Source organism: Leuciscus leuciscus (genome assembly GCF_965113295.1).
Source record: "Leuciscus leuciscus genome assembly, chromosome: 24".
Classification (NCBI taxonomy): domain Eukaryota; kingdom Metazoa; phylum Chordata; class Actinopteri; order Cypriniformes; family Leuciscidae; genus Leuciscus; species Leuciscus leuciscus.
The window spans coordinates 7,165,887-7,180,044 of NC_138723.1; the positions used below are offsets into that span (position 1 = coordinate 7,165,887).

At 37.8% G+C, this 14,158-nt stretch overlaps 2 protein-coding genes across 2 annotated transcripts in view; one reads left to right on the top strand and one right to left on the bottom strand.

Moving 5' to 3' along the window:
- The window catches only part of galt (galactose-1-phosphate uridylyltransferase), a 121,085-nt gene extending 110,868 nt beyond the window's left edge, over positions 1–10,217 (bottom strand). Inside the window, exons 1-4 of the mRNA XM_082157693.1 lie at positions 9,846–10,217; positions 8,974–9,143; positions 3,447–3,522; positions 2,529–2,577 (exon numbers count right to left, since the gene is read on the bottom strand). Of these exons, the coding sequence (XP_082013819.1) occupies positions 2,529–2,577; positions 3,447–3,522; positions 8,974–9,143; positions 9,846–9,882 (332 nt within the window). The 5' untranslated portion in view covers positions 9,883–10,217. The remainder of the gene's footprint in view (positions 1–2,528; positions 2,578–3,446; positions 3,523–8,973; positions 9,144–9,845) is intronic.
- A 120-nt stretch (positions 10,218–10,337) lies between these two features.
- Positions 10,338–13,627, top strand: sigmar1 (sigma non-opioid intracellular receptor 1). Its single transcript, XM_082157713.1, has 4 exons — positions 10,338–10,604; positions 11,704–11,904; positions 12,743–12,835; positions 12,918–13,627. The coding sequence occupies exons 1-4, from the start codon at positions 10,460–10,462 to the stop codon at positions 13,145–13,147; spliced, it is 669 nt and encodes a 222-aa protein (XP_082013839.1). The 5' UTR covers positions 10,338–10,459; the 3' UTR covers positions 13,148–13,627.
- Positions 13,628–14,158: the final 531 nt, after the last annotated feature.

The following is a 14,158-nucleotide window of genomic DNA, read 5'->3' on the forward strand; positions in this document are numbered from 1 at the left end:
CCATCAAGAAGACCTGAAGATCTTAACTAGCTGCTTCAGTCCACACTCATACGTTTTCCTTTGAAAACGCATCTTTTTCTCTCCGTCTCGGCCTTCCGTCCACACTGAGACGGCGTTTTTGTCCTGTGAAAACTGAGCTTTTTGAAAACACTTTCTCACGTGGATCAATTTGAAAACGCATTTTGAAAACGAGGGTATTTGGAAATAATGACGAATGTTTAGTCATGTGAACTGATAGATATGCATGTTTATAGTTCTATTGTGTCTGCTATGTGGTATTCACTGTCACGCTGGTGCTAAAATATGTTACTCTGCACACTCTTCATATCACAGTCCTGCAAAGATGATAGAAAATGCACTCACATTTGCTGTCCTGTGGCAAAACATGAGAACAGTGGCGTTTTAGACCAAATAAGCAATGGTGAGTGAGAGCGACCTGGACGCATCAGTGAATGCTGAGATATTTTGCTAAATAAAATGACCCTGCCAGAAGAATTGCGTGATAACTTTATGATGTCTGTTCCGTCTGTATCACATCAGTGAGCTTTTATGAGGGTTTAGGCATTCGCTGTAAGGTGAATTTAGCGTTTTCTGACGTTTCAGTGCGGATGAGAAACGTTTGGAAACGCTAATTACTGCTTATACAATGTTCAGGATAATGCCGAAACAGCTATTCCGTACTGTAATGTCAATATGTCATGCAAAGAAAAGGGATTAATTCAAACTATAGTCTCACATAGCCAGATCTATATAGTCTATAGTCTTATACTATTATATCAGTGTGATTTTAATGACCTCATCTGTCGATATGAAGCCGGTGAATTGCAGAACTGGTGCAAACATATCCACATCACTACGATCAGATGCTTTAACTGCTGTTTTCACACCGCTGTCATCTTTGTTGTGTGTTTATTTTGTTATTGAGAGGAAAGCGCGCAGCACATATTTGCAAATTCATCTTAACCTCACTCTCGGCAGTTTGGATGGCGTCGGGATGTTAGTTAACAATATATAATATCACTGCAAAGGTAGTTGCAACTTCTTTTTACTTCTAAGCAAAGAACAAAGAAAAACTTTGCAGTGAGTTTATCGGGGCCTTGAATCACACTCAGTCTCGTGTGTGAGCACGAACAATAAGTCGCTGGCTGCAGTTCACTTAATGGCCACCGGTGTCGCTAACAATAAGGGTTTCTGAATTCTACATATTACCCCTTTAAATGTTTCGGTTACAGATCTTTAATAACTCAATCATAAATCATTTTAAAGATAAACCAAAAGCACAAAACCAAAGTGAGAATGTGAACAATGGTGATTTTATAAATATTCCACATAGTACACTAACACAGCAAGACGCTGGTAAAGCCTTGATCTGACTCAGAACATAAAATCATTGAGCTCTCTCCTCTCAGTTAACACTCTCCTGAGGTGTCCCAACTCTAGTAGCACAATCAATTTCTACACACAGCACGATTAAACACAGAGAAATAGTTTATTAGCACTGCTTGGCATGGGCCACGAGGCACAATAACTGAGATAATGCACTGTGCTAGGATCCCTCAGTGTCGCTGCGATCTAAGGCAATCTGAGCTAATGTGCTCTGAAAAAAACTACAACTATTATAAGGAACAACCCCAAAAAATGTTTGTCCTAACTTTTTTGTTTGTTTGTTTGTTTTTTGTTTTGTTTTATGCTACAGACCCCCAAATTTGATGATCACCTTGCCAGGGACCCATATAAACATACGTATGTTTATATGTCTGTGACTGTAAACCAGTAATAATAATAAAGCAATTATTTATTTACTTAGTGAACTGTTTATTTATAAATGTACTTATTTTATTTTAATCTTAATAAATAAAATGTATGTATTTATTTGCTTATTTAACATTTCATTTATAAATACAGGTATATTATTTTTTCTTTTATTTTTTTTTTTTAAATCCTAAAAAATAAAGGCATCTATACTGTAAAATATAAATAAATAAATAAATATTTATTTATAAATGTTTATATGTCTGTGGCTGTCAACAGAATAACATATTTGTAATTAATCTCATGATTTCAAACCAGTTTTTTTTTTTTGAACTGGAACATAAAACAGTAATAATAATAAAGCAATTATTTATAAATGTACTTATTTTATTTGAATCTTAATAAATAAAATGCATGTATTTATTTGCTTATTTAAGACTTCATTTATAAATACAGGTATATTATTTCATTATTTTTATTATTTTACAGTCCTGTTTCACATGAAAATATTATTTATGTACTTATAGTAATTGCAGTAACTGTATGATAACTAGGCAATAACCCTAAACCTACCTGTAAACCTAACTTTAACCCCTGTAGTTTCCTAATATTACTCATGGCATGTAAAGCTATTGTAGGAGACTCCAAAACAAAATAAGGAACCTTTAAAATAGAATAAAAGGGGCACTTCTTTTTTTTTTCTTTTTTTTTTTACTTAACCAACACTACTAAGTAGTAAGTTTAGGTCTTAAAGAGAAGAAATAAACTGTTCTCACCAAATGCCTCTGGCTGCTTTGCTTTGGAAAAGTGGGTGATGATCTGAACCTAGAACCAGTAATAAAAATGATCAGCAAATTGTTAATATGCTGGAATGAACTCCGCCTTCATTAACATACAGCCTATAACTGCACATTCAAAGTTTTACAATTAAACTTTGCAGGAACATTAACTGCTTTTATTATAACGGCTGAAAGTACTGTAGCGGTACCATAATACTGTATCAGATCATAAAAACATGGTACTTTGATATACACTACAGTTCAAAATGATGGGATTTGTAAGTTTTTTTATTATTTATTATTAGTATTATTATGAAACCTTCTGCTCACCAAGGCTGCATTTTTTTTTTTATCAAAAATACAGTAAAAACAGAGATATTGTGAAATATGTAGAAATAGAAAATGTTTTCTATGTGAATATATTGTAAAATGCAATTTATTCCTGTGATCAAAGCTGAATTTTCAGCATCATTACTCCAGTCGTCAGTGTCACATGATCCTTCAGAAATCATTCTGATATGATGATTTGATGCTCAAGAAACATTTCTGATTATTATCAAAGTTAAAAAACAGTTGTGCTGCTTTACTTTTTTTGTGTAAACCATGAACAAGTTCAAAGGAAAAACATTTATTTGATATTATAATATTATTTAATATTATAAATGCATTTAATGTCCGTTTTAATCAGTTTAATGCATCCTAGCTGAATAAAAGTTTTCATTTCATTAAAAAGAATCTTACCGTCTCCAAACTTTTAAATGGTAAAGTGAACATGGTACTAAATTATTATCACAATTACAGCTATCCAGGTTTTCCATTACCATGTAACAGGTCCAAAAAATTATGTTTTTGGTTTTTTACAGCAGAAAGTGTGTAATTGAGTCTTATGGCAGTGAGAGTGACAGAGGATCATACCGGGGTCTGGAGCGTCAGGCTGGAGAGCAGGGAAATCATTTTCAAACATGAACGTGCTGTCATAATCAGGATTCACCTGAAATAAAACAGGAACATATCACAAGACTGGTGTAGCCTGTGTTTAATCAAAGACTGGTGGATAAAACATCCCAGAGCGCACTCTTTCATTCAGTTTGTTCTTCCTCAGGTTTACATATTTGAGTAGACAAGCTGCTTCCAGCCAAATGTACATCTGAATGAAGTAACAACGTTATAGTGCCAAAGAGTTCAAGAGTGCATGTTCAACATCTTGTCCGATTGTAAAGTAGCCTGGCAACATTCTTTATTTTAATTAATCATTAAATAATGATATCCAGGAATGAGAGAGTCAGCCAAGAACATTTGTCAAGCTTAAGAGAGCGCTAAAAAACCAGTGCCACTGAATATTCATTGGCATATAACTCACACAAGCCGACGGAGAGACGGCAGAAACGTACATTCAAGGAAACCATATCAACCTTTTTTTCTGCTTAGTCAGAGAACGCTGTATAATGACTGCAGACACATCACTTTCAGACAAGATGGTTTTATCTGTGTTCGTAAAAAAAGCACCCATAATGCTCCAGGCTGAGCCAGAGGTGTCAAGAACAATGAAAATTCTGTGATTAATTACTCACCCTCATGTCGTTACAAACCCGCAAGACTTTTTCCATCTTGGTAACACAATGAAGATCTTTTATGATGAAATCTGAGAGCTTTCTGTCCCTCCATTGACAGCTACAACCACCATTTTGACGCTACAAAACGTTCATTAAGAGATCGTAAAAATATTCCATATAGAGACTCGATTGCTTTACATGATGAAGATATTTAATTTAGTCTTTTATATTGACATATAAACATTGATCAGCGAACACACTGCAAAAAAAGTATTTTTGTCTTGTTTCCAGTCCAAATATCAAACAAATTCTTAAATCAAGAAGCATTTACTAGATGAGTAAAATGACATAAGATATTAAGTCTTGTTTTTTTTTTTTTTTTTTTTTCCATTGGCAGATAATTTTGCTCTTTTTTTTTAAAGCATCAACTCACTTAATTTTGATTAGGTCCCCCAGAAAACAAGACTTAATATCTTATGTCATTTTACTCATCTAGTAAATGCTTCTTGATTTAAGAATTTGTTTGATATTTGGACTGGAAACAAGACAAAAATACTAAGTAAGAAAAGCATTTTTTGCAGTGCATAAACAGAAGCTCAACCGAACCTGCTTAACGCGCGAGAACAAACCTCTTGCTGAAGCTCAAACGTGTTGCGTAACACAAGAACGAACCTCATTGGTTCTTGCTGAAGCTCAAACGTGCTGTGTAACACGAGAACGAACCTCATTGGTTTTTGATGAAGCTCAAACGTGTTGCGTAACATGAGAATGAACCTCATTGGTTCTTGATTAAGTTCAAACCATAGACTGTAAAAAAATATGGACGTAGTGTCCGTGACGTCACCCGTAGGTTTCTGAAAAGCATTTTTGAAGCCTAAAGTAGGCGGAGCCGGCCGTCGCCAACTTGGCCTTGCGTCACTCCCGGATAACAGAAAATAGGCAAAGAGGCGGGGCGTGAGTGGAGCTGAGGAGCCTTGATATGATTCTGTACTATTCTGCTAGTTGAAAATGTATTATGCAGTAACTTAATATTACTCTGAGAGTGTGTGTGTGACAATGATTTATGTGCTTAACGTTACATGTCAGTCACTCTCTTTTTATAGTCTATGGTCCGTCAGCGCGGAATCGCTCGTCAAGTTCGTAGAGAGCTTATTCAGTCCATTTTAAATTCTGATTTTGGCCGCCTCTCAAATGGGTTAAACCATAGATATATTGCCTATGAAGTTCAAGTAAATGCGCTAGAAAATCCGCGCTCATTCATGGATGTGCATTTATTGCATGGACGGAGAAAGCGCCGACACCTGCAGGATTTCATCTGACGGTAGCCTACTTAAGCATATTATAATCTATCTGTTCCGTGAGAGCAGAACGAACGAGCCTTTATTGACGTTTTTAAATCTGAAAACTCCAAAAAGCAACGAAATTGTCAGACATCCATTAGTGCATGTTCACAGAGGAAAACAACTAAAATACAGCGCTGGTTGTTCTCTCGAACGATACTCGACGACAACGACGGAATCCTAAGCCATGGGCGACGTAATGGGTGTATTCAATTGTATGAAATAATCCCGGAAAAAAGCACAAAACACTGCAGAGATGGCAAGTTCAGCAGCTAAAATTTGCTGAGGTGAAGTGACGGCTAGTAACAACAGCAGACAAACAGCTAGCAATGACATCAGCGGGAATCCATCTGCCACTCAAGTGGCCACACCCTTAATTATGCAGAACTTTAAATATTAATCAACTAAACGAATGAGTTATAAAAAAAATCACCCCCCTCACAGTTGTTATGAAGGGCAAAATTAGCTGTAGACCAAAGCCACATAGAGATCCAGGCTGTAAACATGTTTTTTTTCTGCTGTAAAGTTGGTAATTTTAACATGGGGGAGATACAGATTTGACTCACTTCTGCAGCCAGCCCAAGCGGCCAGTCAATGAATTGCAGTTTAACTCACTTCCGTGTTGGTTTCAAGAGAGAGACGGGGAGGTTGCCGCTTGGTTCAAACGTGCTGCGTAACACGAGAATGAACCTCATTGGTTCTTGATGAAGCTCAAACGTGTTGCGTAACACGAGAATGAACCTCATTGGTTCTTGCTGAAGCTCAAACGTGTTGCGTAACATGAGAACGAACCTCATTGGTTCTTGATTAAGCTCAAACGTGTTGCGTAACACGAGAATAAACCTCATTGGTTCTTGATGAAGCTCAAACGTGTTGCGTAACACGAGAATAAACCTCATTGGTTCTTGATGAAGCTCAAACGTGTTGCGTAACACGAGAATAAACCTCATTGGTTCTTGATGAAGCTCAAACGTGTTGCGTAACACGAGAATGAACCTCATTGGTTCTTGCTGAAGCTCAAACGTGTTGCGTAACATGAGAACGAACCTCATTGGTTCTTGATTAAGCTCAAACGTGTTGCGTAACACGAGAATGAACCTCATTGGTTCTTGCTGAAGCTCAAACGTGCTGCGTAACACGAGAACGAACCTCATTGGTTCTAGCTGAAGCTCAATCGTGCTGCGTAACACGAGAATGAACCTCATTGGTTCTTGATGAAGCTCAATTGTGCTGCGTAACACGAGAATGAACCTCATTGGTTCTTGATGAAGCTCAATCGTGTTGCGTAACACGAGAATGAACCTCATTGGTTCTTGATGAAGCTCAATCGTGTTGCGTAACACGAGAATGAACCTCATTGGTTCTTGCTGAAGCTCAAACGTGTTGCGTAACACGAGAATGAACCTCATTGGTTCTTGATGAAGCTCAAATGTGTTGCGTAACATGAGAATGAACCTCATTGGTTCTTGATGAAGCTCAAATGTGTTGCGTAACACGAGAACAAACCTCATTGGTTCTTGATTAAGCTCAAACGTGTTGCGTAACACGAGAACGAACCTCATTGGTTCTTGATGAAGCTCAAACGTGTTGCGTAACACGAGAATGAACCTCATTGGTTCTTGCTGAAGCTCAAACGTGTTGCGTAACATGAGAATGAACCTCATTGGTTCTTGATTAAGCTCAAACGTGTTGCGTAACACGAGAATGAACCTCATTGGTTCTTGATGAAGCTCAAACGTGTTGCGTAACATGAAAATGAACCTCATTGGTTCTTGATTAAGCTCAAACGTGTTGCGTAACACGAGAATGAACCTCATTGGTTCTTGATGAAGCTCAAACGTGTTGCGTAACACGAGAATGAACCTCATTGGTTCTTGCTGAAGCTCAAACGTGTTGCGTAACATGAGAACGAACCTCATTGGTTCTTGATTAAGCTCAAACGTGTTGCGTAACACGAGAATAAACCTCATTGGTTCTTGATGAAGCTCAAACGTGTTGCGTAACACGAGAATAAACCTCATTGGTTCTTGATGAAGCTCAAACGTGTTGCGTAACACGAGAATAAACCTCATTGGTTCTTGATGAAGCTCAAACGTGTTGCGTAACACGAGAATGAACCTCATTGGTTCTTGCTGAAGCTCAAACGTGTTGCGTAACATGAGAACGAACCTCATTGGTTCTTGATTAAGCTCAAACGTGTTGCGTAACACGAGAATGAACCTCATTGGTTCTTGCTGAAGCTCAAACGTGCTGCGTAACACGAGAACGAACCTCATTGGTTCTAGCTGAAGCTCAATCGTGCTGCGTAACACGAGAATGAACCTCATTGGTTCTTGATGAAGCTCAATTGTGCTGCGTAACACGAGAATGAACCTCATTGGTTCTTGATGAAGCTCAATCGTGTTGCGTAACACGAGAATGAACCTCATTGGTTCTTGATGAAGCTCAATCGTGTTGCGTAACACGAGAATGAACCTCATTGGTTCTTGATGAAGCTCAAACGTGTTGCGTAACACGAGAATGAACCTCATTGGTTCTTGCTGAAGCTCAAACGTGCTGCGTAACATGAGAATGAACCTCATTGGTTCTTGCTGAAGCTCAAACGTGTTGCGTAACACGAGAATGAACCTCATTGGTTCTTGATGAAGCTCAAATGTGTTGCGTAACATGAGAATGAACCTCATTGGTTCTTGATGAAGCTCAAATGTGTTGCGTAACACGAGAACAAACCTCATTGGTTCTTGATTAAGCTCAAACGTGTTGCGTAACACGAGAACGAACCTCATTGGTTCTTGATGAAGCTCAAACGTGTTGCGTAACACGAGAATGAACCTCATTGGTTCTTGCTGAAGCTCAAACGTGTTGCGTAACATGAGAATGAACCTCATTGGTTCTTGATTAAGCTCAAACGTGTTGCGTAACACGAGAATGAACCTCATTGGTTCTTGATGAAGCTCAAACGTGTTGCGTTACATGAAAATGAACCTCATTGGTTCTTGATTAAGCTCAAACGTGTTGCGTAACACGAGAATGAACCTCATTGGTTCTTGATGAAGCTCAAACGTGTTGCGTAACACGAGAATGAACCTCATTGGTTCTTGCAGAAGCTCAAACGTGTTGCGTAACATGAGAATGAACCTCATTGGTTCTTGATGAAGCTCAAACTAAATGCAATCTGTTTATCATATAAAGCAATCGTTACTCTTGCAAAATTTTGACTAAACTGCTCAATTCATATGTATTAGTTTACCAATCTGTTCATGAACTTTTTGAAGCGTCAAAGTGGTAGTTGTGTAGCTGTCAATGGAGGGACAGAAATCTCTCAGATTTCATCCGAAATATTTTCATTTGTGTTCCAAAGATGAACGAAAGTCTTACGGGTTTGGAACGACATGAGGGTGAGTAATACATGACAGAATTTTCCCATTTGGGTGAACTATCCCTTTAAGAAAGCTTTGAAATAAGAAATAAAAAGTGTAACATAAAAAAATCCCTATCAGCTGAAGAAATGGGATGAAACTAGACCATGGAAGACAGTGAGTTGCTCACCTCTCCATTAGCTCTCACACTGCCAGGACAGAGAGGGTTGTTGGGGTCATGTCGTGGGATGTTGTCCTCTGGCTGATTCTCCACCTGTCCTTTCCACGGACGCTTCATCCGATGGGCCGAGACCAGAACCCATGAGTCCCGCAGAGGATTGTACCTTAAATGCTGGTGCTCTGAAGCAAACATCAAGATTCAAAAATAATTTGAGTTAAGGTCAACTCACCAAAAGTAAATGTATACCTCACATAACTTATTTGAAATGTTATTCTAGCAAATATTTATTGAATTATGCTTACTCGTGCATTATTTACGGCTGGTTTTTGTGATTGATTTAACTTTGAATGTAACAGGCAAGACTTTGCCACTTACTATGTTAAAATCAACTTGTTATGTTTGGTGATTCGCTGGAACTAAGTTACTTCAAAGTGTTTGTATCACCTCCTTGAGAGGACAATTTGACAGTTAAAGCATAAACATCATCCATTTCCCAGCAATCTATACAACGTAGTTTAAAACACTGTGACAAACAGCAGAATTGACCTAAAATGCAAAATGATTGGTATAATTCCGCGCACACTTATGGATTGATGTCCAATAGGTGAATAAGTATCAGAACGGTTCATTGAAATAAACTGTCCAAGTGAATCGATTCTATAAAATGATTCAGACAATCACATGACCAGATTCACAGCCAGCCATCACGTGACTCGTCTAGCGAATGTACGATTTCATTTCAGTGAATCCAAGACAGTAGTACGAAACAAAATAAAATAAAAAGGTCATTGCATTACATTGCATCTAAAATGTGTCTGTGAATCATGCAAAGGTCAGAAAATAAATATGCATATGTGACAATATGTTAAATCATTCCTTACCTTTAGGGTCAAACATGGCTTTACTAATACTGTCCATTATTACTGTTACTGTTATACGTTAATAAAAGTAGCCTTTGGATACGCAATCTATCCGATCAACCGTGGTTGGTTTTAAACATGAATTCATTGATTGTTTCTTGCTAGAGTTTCAAGTTTTCATTTGATCTTCCTCCTAAGTATCCTGAAGTGAACAAGGCTGCGCACATAAAACGCAGTATGTCGCTTAAAGATTTATAATTAGAACAGTGTTTCCTCGTTTAAAGTTTTTTCGAGAGCGTAAATAATACACAATACTTAACTACGTTGATTTATTCGATATGTTTCACTGTATCAATAAAGGGAGCTGGTGTATTTTGCGTATTTTGGTGGCATATTGATAATAATGATGCACCTTCACGCCGCCTTCTTCCTTGTTGAGCCCTGTGCGATTTCATTGGATTAGAACTAGCCGTTTGTGGCAGCTGATTGGTTGTCCCAGATGTTACGTCACCTCACGTCAGCGACCGTCAGCTTTCATGTGAGCCATGCTGTGTGTCTGAATGAAGTCTGTTTAATGTCTTTTGAAACCTCAGACAGCTTTTTACTTTTAAACACTCATTTGTGGTCGTGCAACGATGTCTTTAATAAGAAATATGCTAAAGATGGTGGTGGTTCTTGGTGTTCTGGTGTTGACAGTGCAGTTTATAAGATACTGGATGGCAAGTAAACAATATGTCTTTACTAAAGAAGATGTTGCCAAGTTAGCCAAACAGTATGCAGGTGAGTAAACACGAATATCCCGTTTCTGAAGTTACATCTGTTGCTAAGATACTGCAATAAGTGTTATCTGTAGCAATAGTATTATTGCGAATGATGTAATACATATACAGCTGTCTAATATATAGCCTGTTTATATTTATATTTACTTATATTACCCAAATTAAGCAAAATACAACTTTGAAGCCTTGTTGCACGGACTATATATATATATATATATATATATATATATATAGGTCAATGGCGTGACGTGCATATTTTTGTGTCCAAGTGCAGTATTTCCTTTTTAAATAATTTGATAAATTAATGACATATATAACTTTATTCTGTAAAACTTATTAAGTTTGAATACATTTTTAGCACATTTAAATAATACATATTATTTAATGTTTTGTTTCACCTTTTTTGAAACTTTATTTGTTAATGACCCATTTACTTATATTACCAATACAAAGAGCAAAATATTTTAAACAGCTGAATACAACATGCAACTTTGAAGCCCTGTGTTGCACAAGTAACTCAAAGTTGTATTCAGCTATTTTAAATATTATTTTCCCCTTGGTAAGCAAAGTTAAATATCATGATGGACTGACCTTTTAAGACTGATATTACAACCGTTTCAATTTCTTTTTATAATGGCAATGTGTGTATTAGGCTATCTTCCTGACACTTCCTTTAAAGTCGGCATGAAACAGAAGTTGTGTTACCTATTGTGACGTATATCCGAGTGAAACGACTTCTCAAACAAGAACAAATGTAGGGCGGGGCCTGATTTTGTCCATGGGGAATTGATTGGATGGTTGTGGTTTGCTATTGGTGGATCTCATGTGAGTGACAGGTTGCTCCGCCCTCTAGCCAGTTAACGCATCATCAGAGTAGAGAAGAGATGCTGCAAGAGTGAATGGGAAGTTAGTTTGAATAAAGATTACAAAGTACATGAATGTAACAAAAAAAATGATGTGCATGAAAAAAATTATTTATAATAAATACTTTATATATACATTTTATTATAAAATGTATAATAAAAAAGGTCCGTTTTGATTTCATGTTGACTTTAACTTGCCCGATAGCTGTCTAAAGTGCCTGTGTTTGTGTGCCGTAGGCCAGGATCACGAACAGGCCTTCTCTAAGGTGGTGGTGGAGCTGCGTAAGAGGTATCCGGGCCACATCCTGCCTGACGAGGACCTGCAGTGGGTGTTCGTGAACGCCGGCGGGTGGATGGGCTCCATGTGTCTCCTGCACGCCTCTCTCACAGAGTACGTGCTGCTCTTCGGGACGGCAGTGGACACGGGTGGACATTCAGGTAAGTTCAGATCATCTCCTCCAGTGTTGGGGGTAACGCATTGAAAGTAGTGAGAGTTATGTAATCGGATTACTTTTTTCAAGTCACTAGTAAAGTAACGGATTACTTTTAAAGGCCCCCTGAAATCAAAATGTATGTTTTTTAGCTCTTAGTATGAATATGTTAGTCTTAAGGTTATGGATAAGCTGGTGTGTTCCAAATCAATGACAAAATTCTCATTTAGGAGATATAAGCATTCAAAACTTACAGTCTTTCACTTCCGCTAAAATGGATGACGGCTTTTTATGACATCTCAGCGGACTTCAGCTTCTTATCACATCTACTGTCCAATCAAATGCTCTCTAGAATCTAAAGCTCCGCCTCCTATGCTATAAATAACACCTGGCCAAAGTGACTGTTGATACGTTACGGAGCAATATGTGTTGGAGATGTGTGTCCGGTTGCTCAAACGCTCGTGTTTTATTCCGTTTTCCAACTCTACGTCGGTTAAGAATGAATTGGCTAGAATTTATTCACTCCTCTACTATTGAATCCAACGTATCATCAGCGCTAGGATTCGCTTCCATGGGCACCATGGACCCACGTAGTCCGTGAGGTAAACTAAATGCTATTGGATATTTGAAAAGCGGAGCCATTCAATATGTCCCGCCTTAGCTTCCTGTTTCAGTGGAAATGACGTCAACGTATCAAACAAAGCGTTCCAAGGCACTTCAGTGGACCTTTAAATTTACAACAATATCTGAGTTACTTTTTCACAACTTTTTCACATTGACAGCACAGCAGATGTTTTGCCACATTAGGATTTCTTGAATGTTCACTCACTGTGTATCTCCTTCAGGTCGTTACTGGGCAGAAATATCAGACACGGTCATATCTGGAAATTTCAGGCAATGGAAAGAAGGAACGACTAAAAGCGAGACTTACTATCCAGGTATAAGAGCCATACGTCCTCAGCACATGCTCTGAGCTAACAGTGATTTACCCATAAAGCTTCATGTGGTTTGTCCTGACAGGTGACACCATAGTGCACGCGGTGGGAGAGGCGACCTCGGTGCAGTGGAGCGCTGGGACGTGGATGGTGGAGTACGGTCGCGGGTTCATCCCCTCCACGCTGGGATTCGCTTTGGCCGACACCGTCTTCAGCACACAGGACTTTCTGACACTATTTTATACAGTTCGTGTTTACGTGAAGGGTATGATCCTGGAGGCGAGCACTTTCCTAACTGAGGCCAGCGTCCTTTGAAAACCACACTGCGCTGTACAGTACGTCCCGTCCCTTCGTTATTCGGATAATCGATCACAACGTCAGGTCAGAACCGACGACGTGTTGAATTGGATGTATGGAAAGAAAGCACTTAATGTAATTATTTTCCAACTATGAAAGTTTTTATTTTCCATACTGTATAAAGAGTTTATCAAATGTCTTTTCCAAAACATATTGTTGGACACACAAAAAAAGTGTGTGTGTGTGTGTGTGTGGGGTCCAGTGTCTGTGTTTGAACATGGCAAGATGTTTTAGCAGCTACATACTGTCCAGAAACGATTATAATAACGAGGTATGATTAAAAATTTCAATAATAGTTTTCTGTATTTCGAAATCACACTCTTTGCACCTTTAATATACTGTGAATATTAATCGCTGCTTTTTTTTTTCATAAGATACATTTACAGTTTAAAACTGATGTTCAGCCTGCAGTCGCTCCAGAATAAAACCATCAATTAATATAGTTGAATAAGTCTATTTAATTAATTTATTCACTTTCTCTTGTGTTCTGTTTTGTATGTCAAATAGGGAATGTGATATTACAAAACAAAAAAATTTGCAACATCCATATATTTCACTAAAACAGCTTTTATGTTAAAAGGAAGGAGGAATTACTTTTTCATATGTGAAAGTTTTATTTTCCATACTGTACAAACAAAGAATTAACCAAAATAGATATTTATGTTTAAAAATAGGAGTTTGAGGGGAACAGTGCCTTGCGAAAGTATTCACACCCCTTCATTTTTCACTTTTCATGTTGCTGCCTTATGTTCAACTACTTTAAATTACTTTTACTTTTTTTTTCTTTCTTTTTTTTTTTACATCAATCTACACTCCATACATCATAATGACAAAGCAAAAAGAGAAGAACTGAAATAAGTACATTGCATAAGTATGCAAACCCTTAACTCTGTACTTAATTGAAGCGCCTTTACAGCCTCAAGTCTTTTTGGGTATGATGTGACAAGCTTTGCACATCTGCATTCGGCG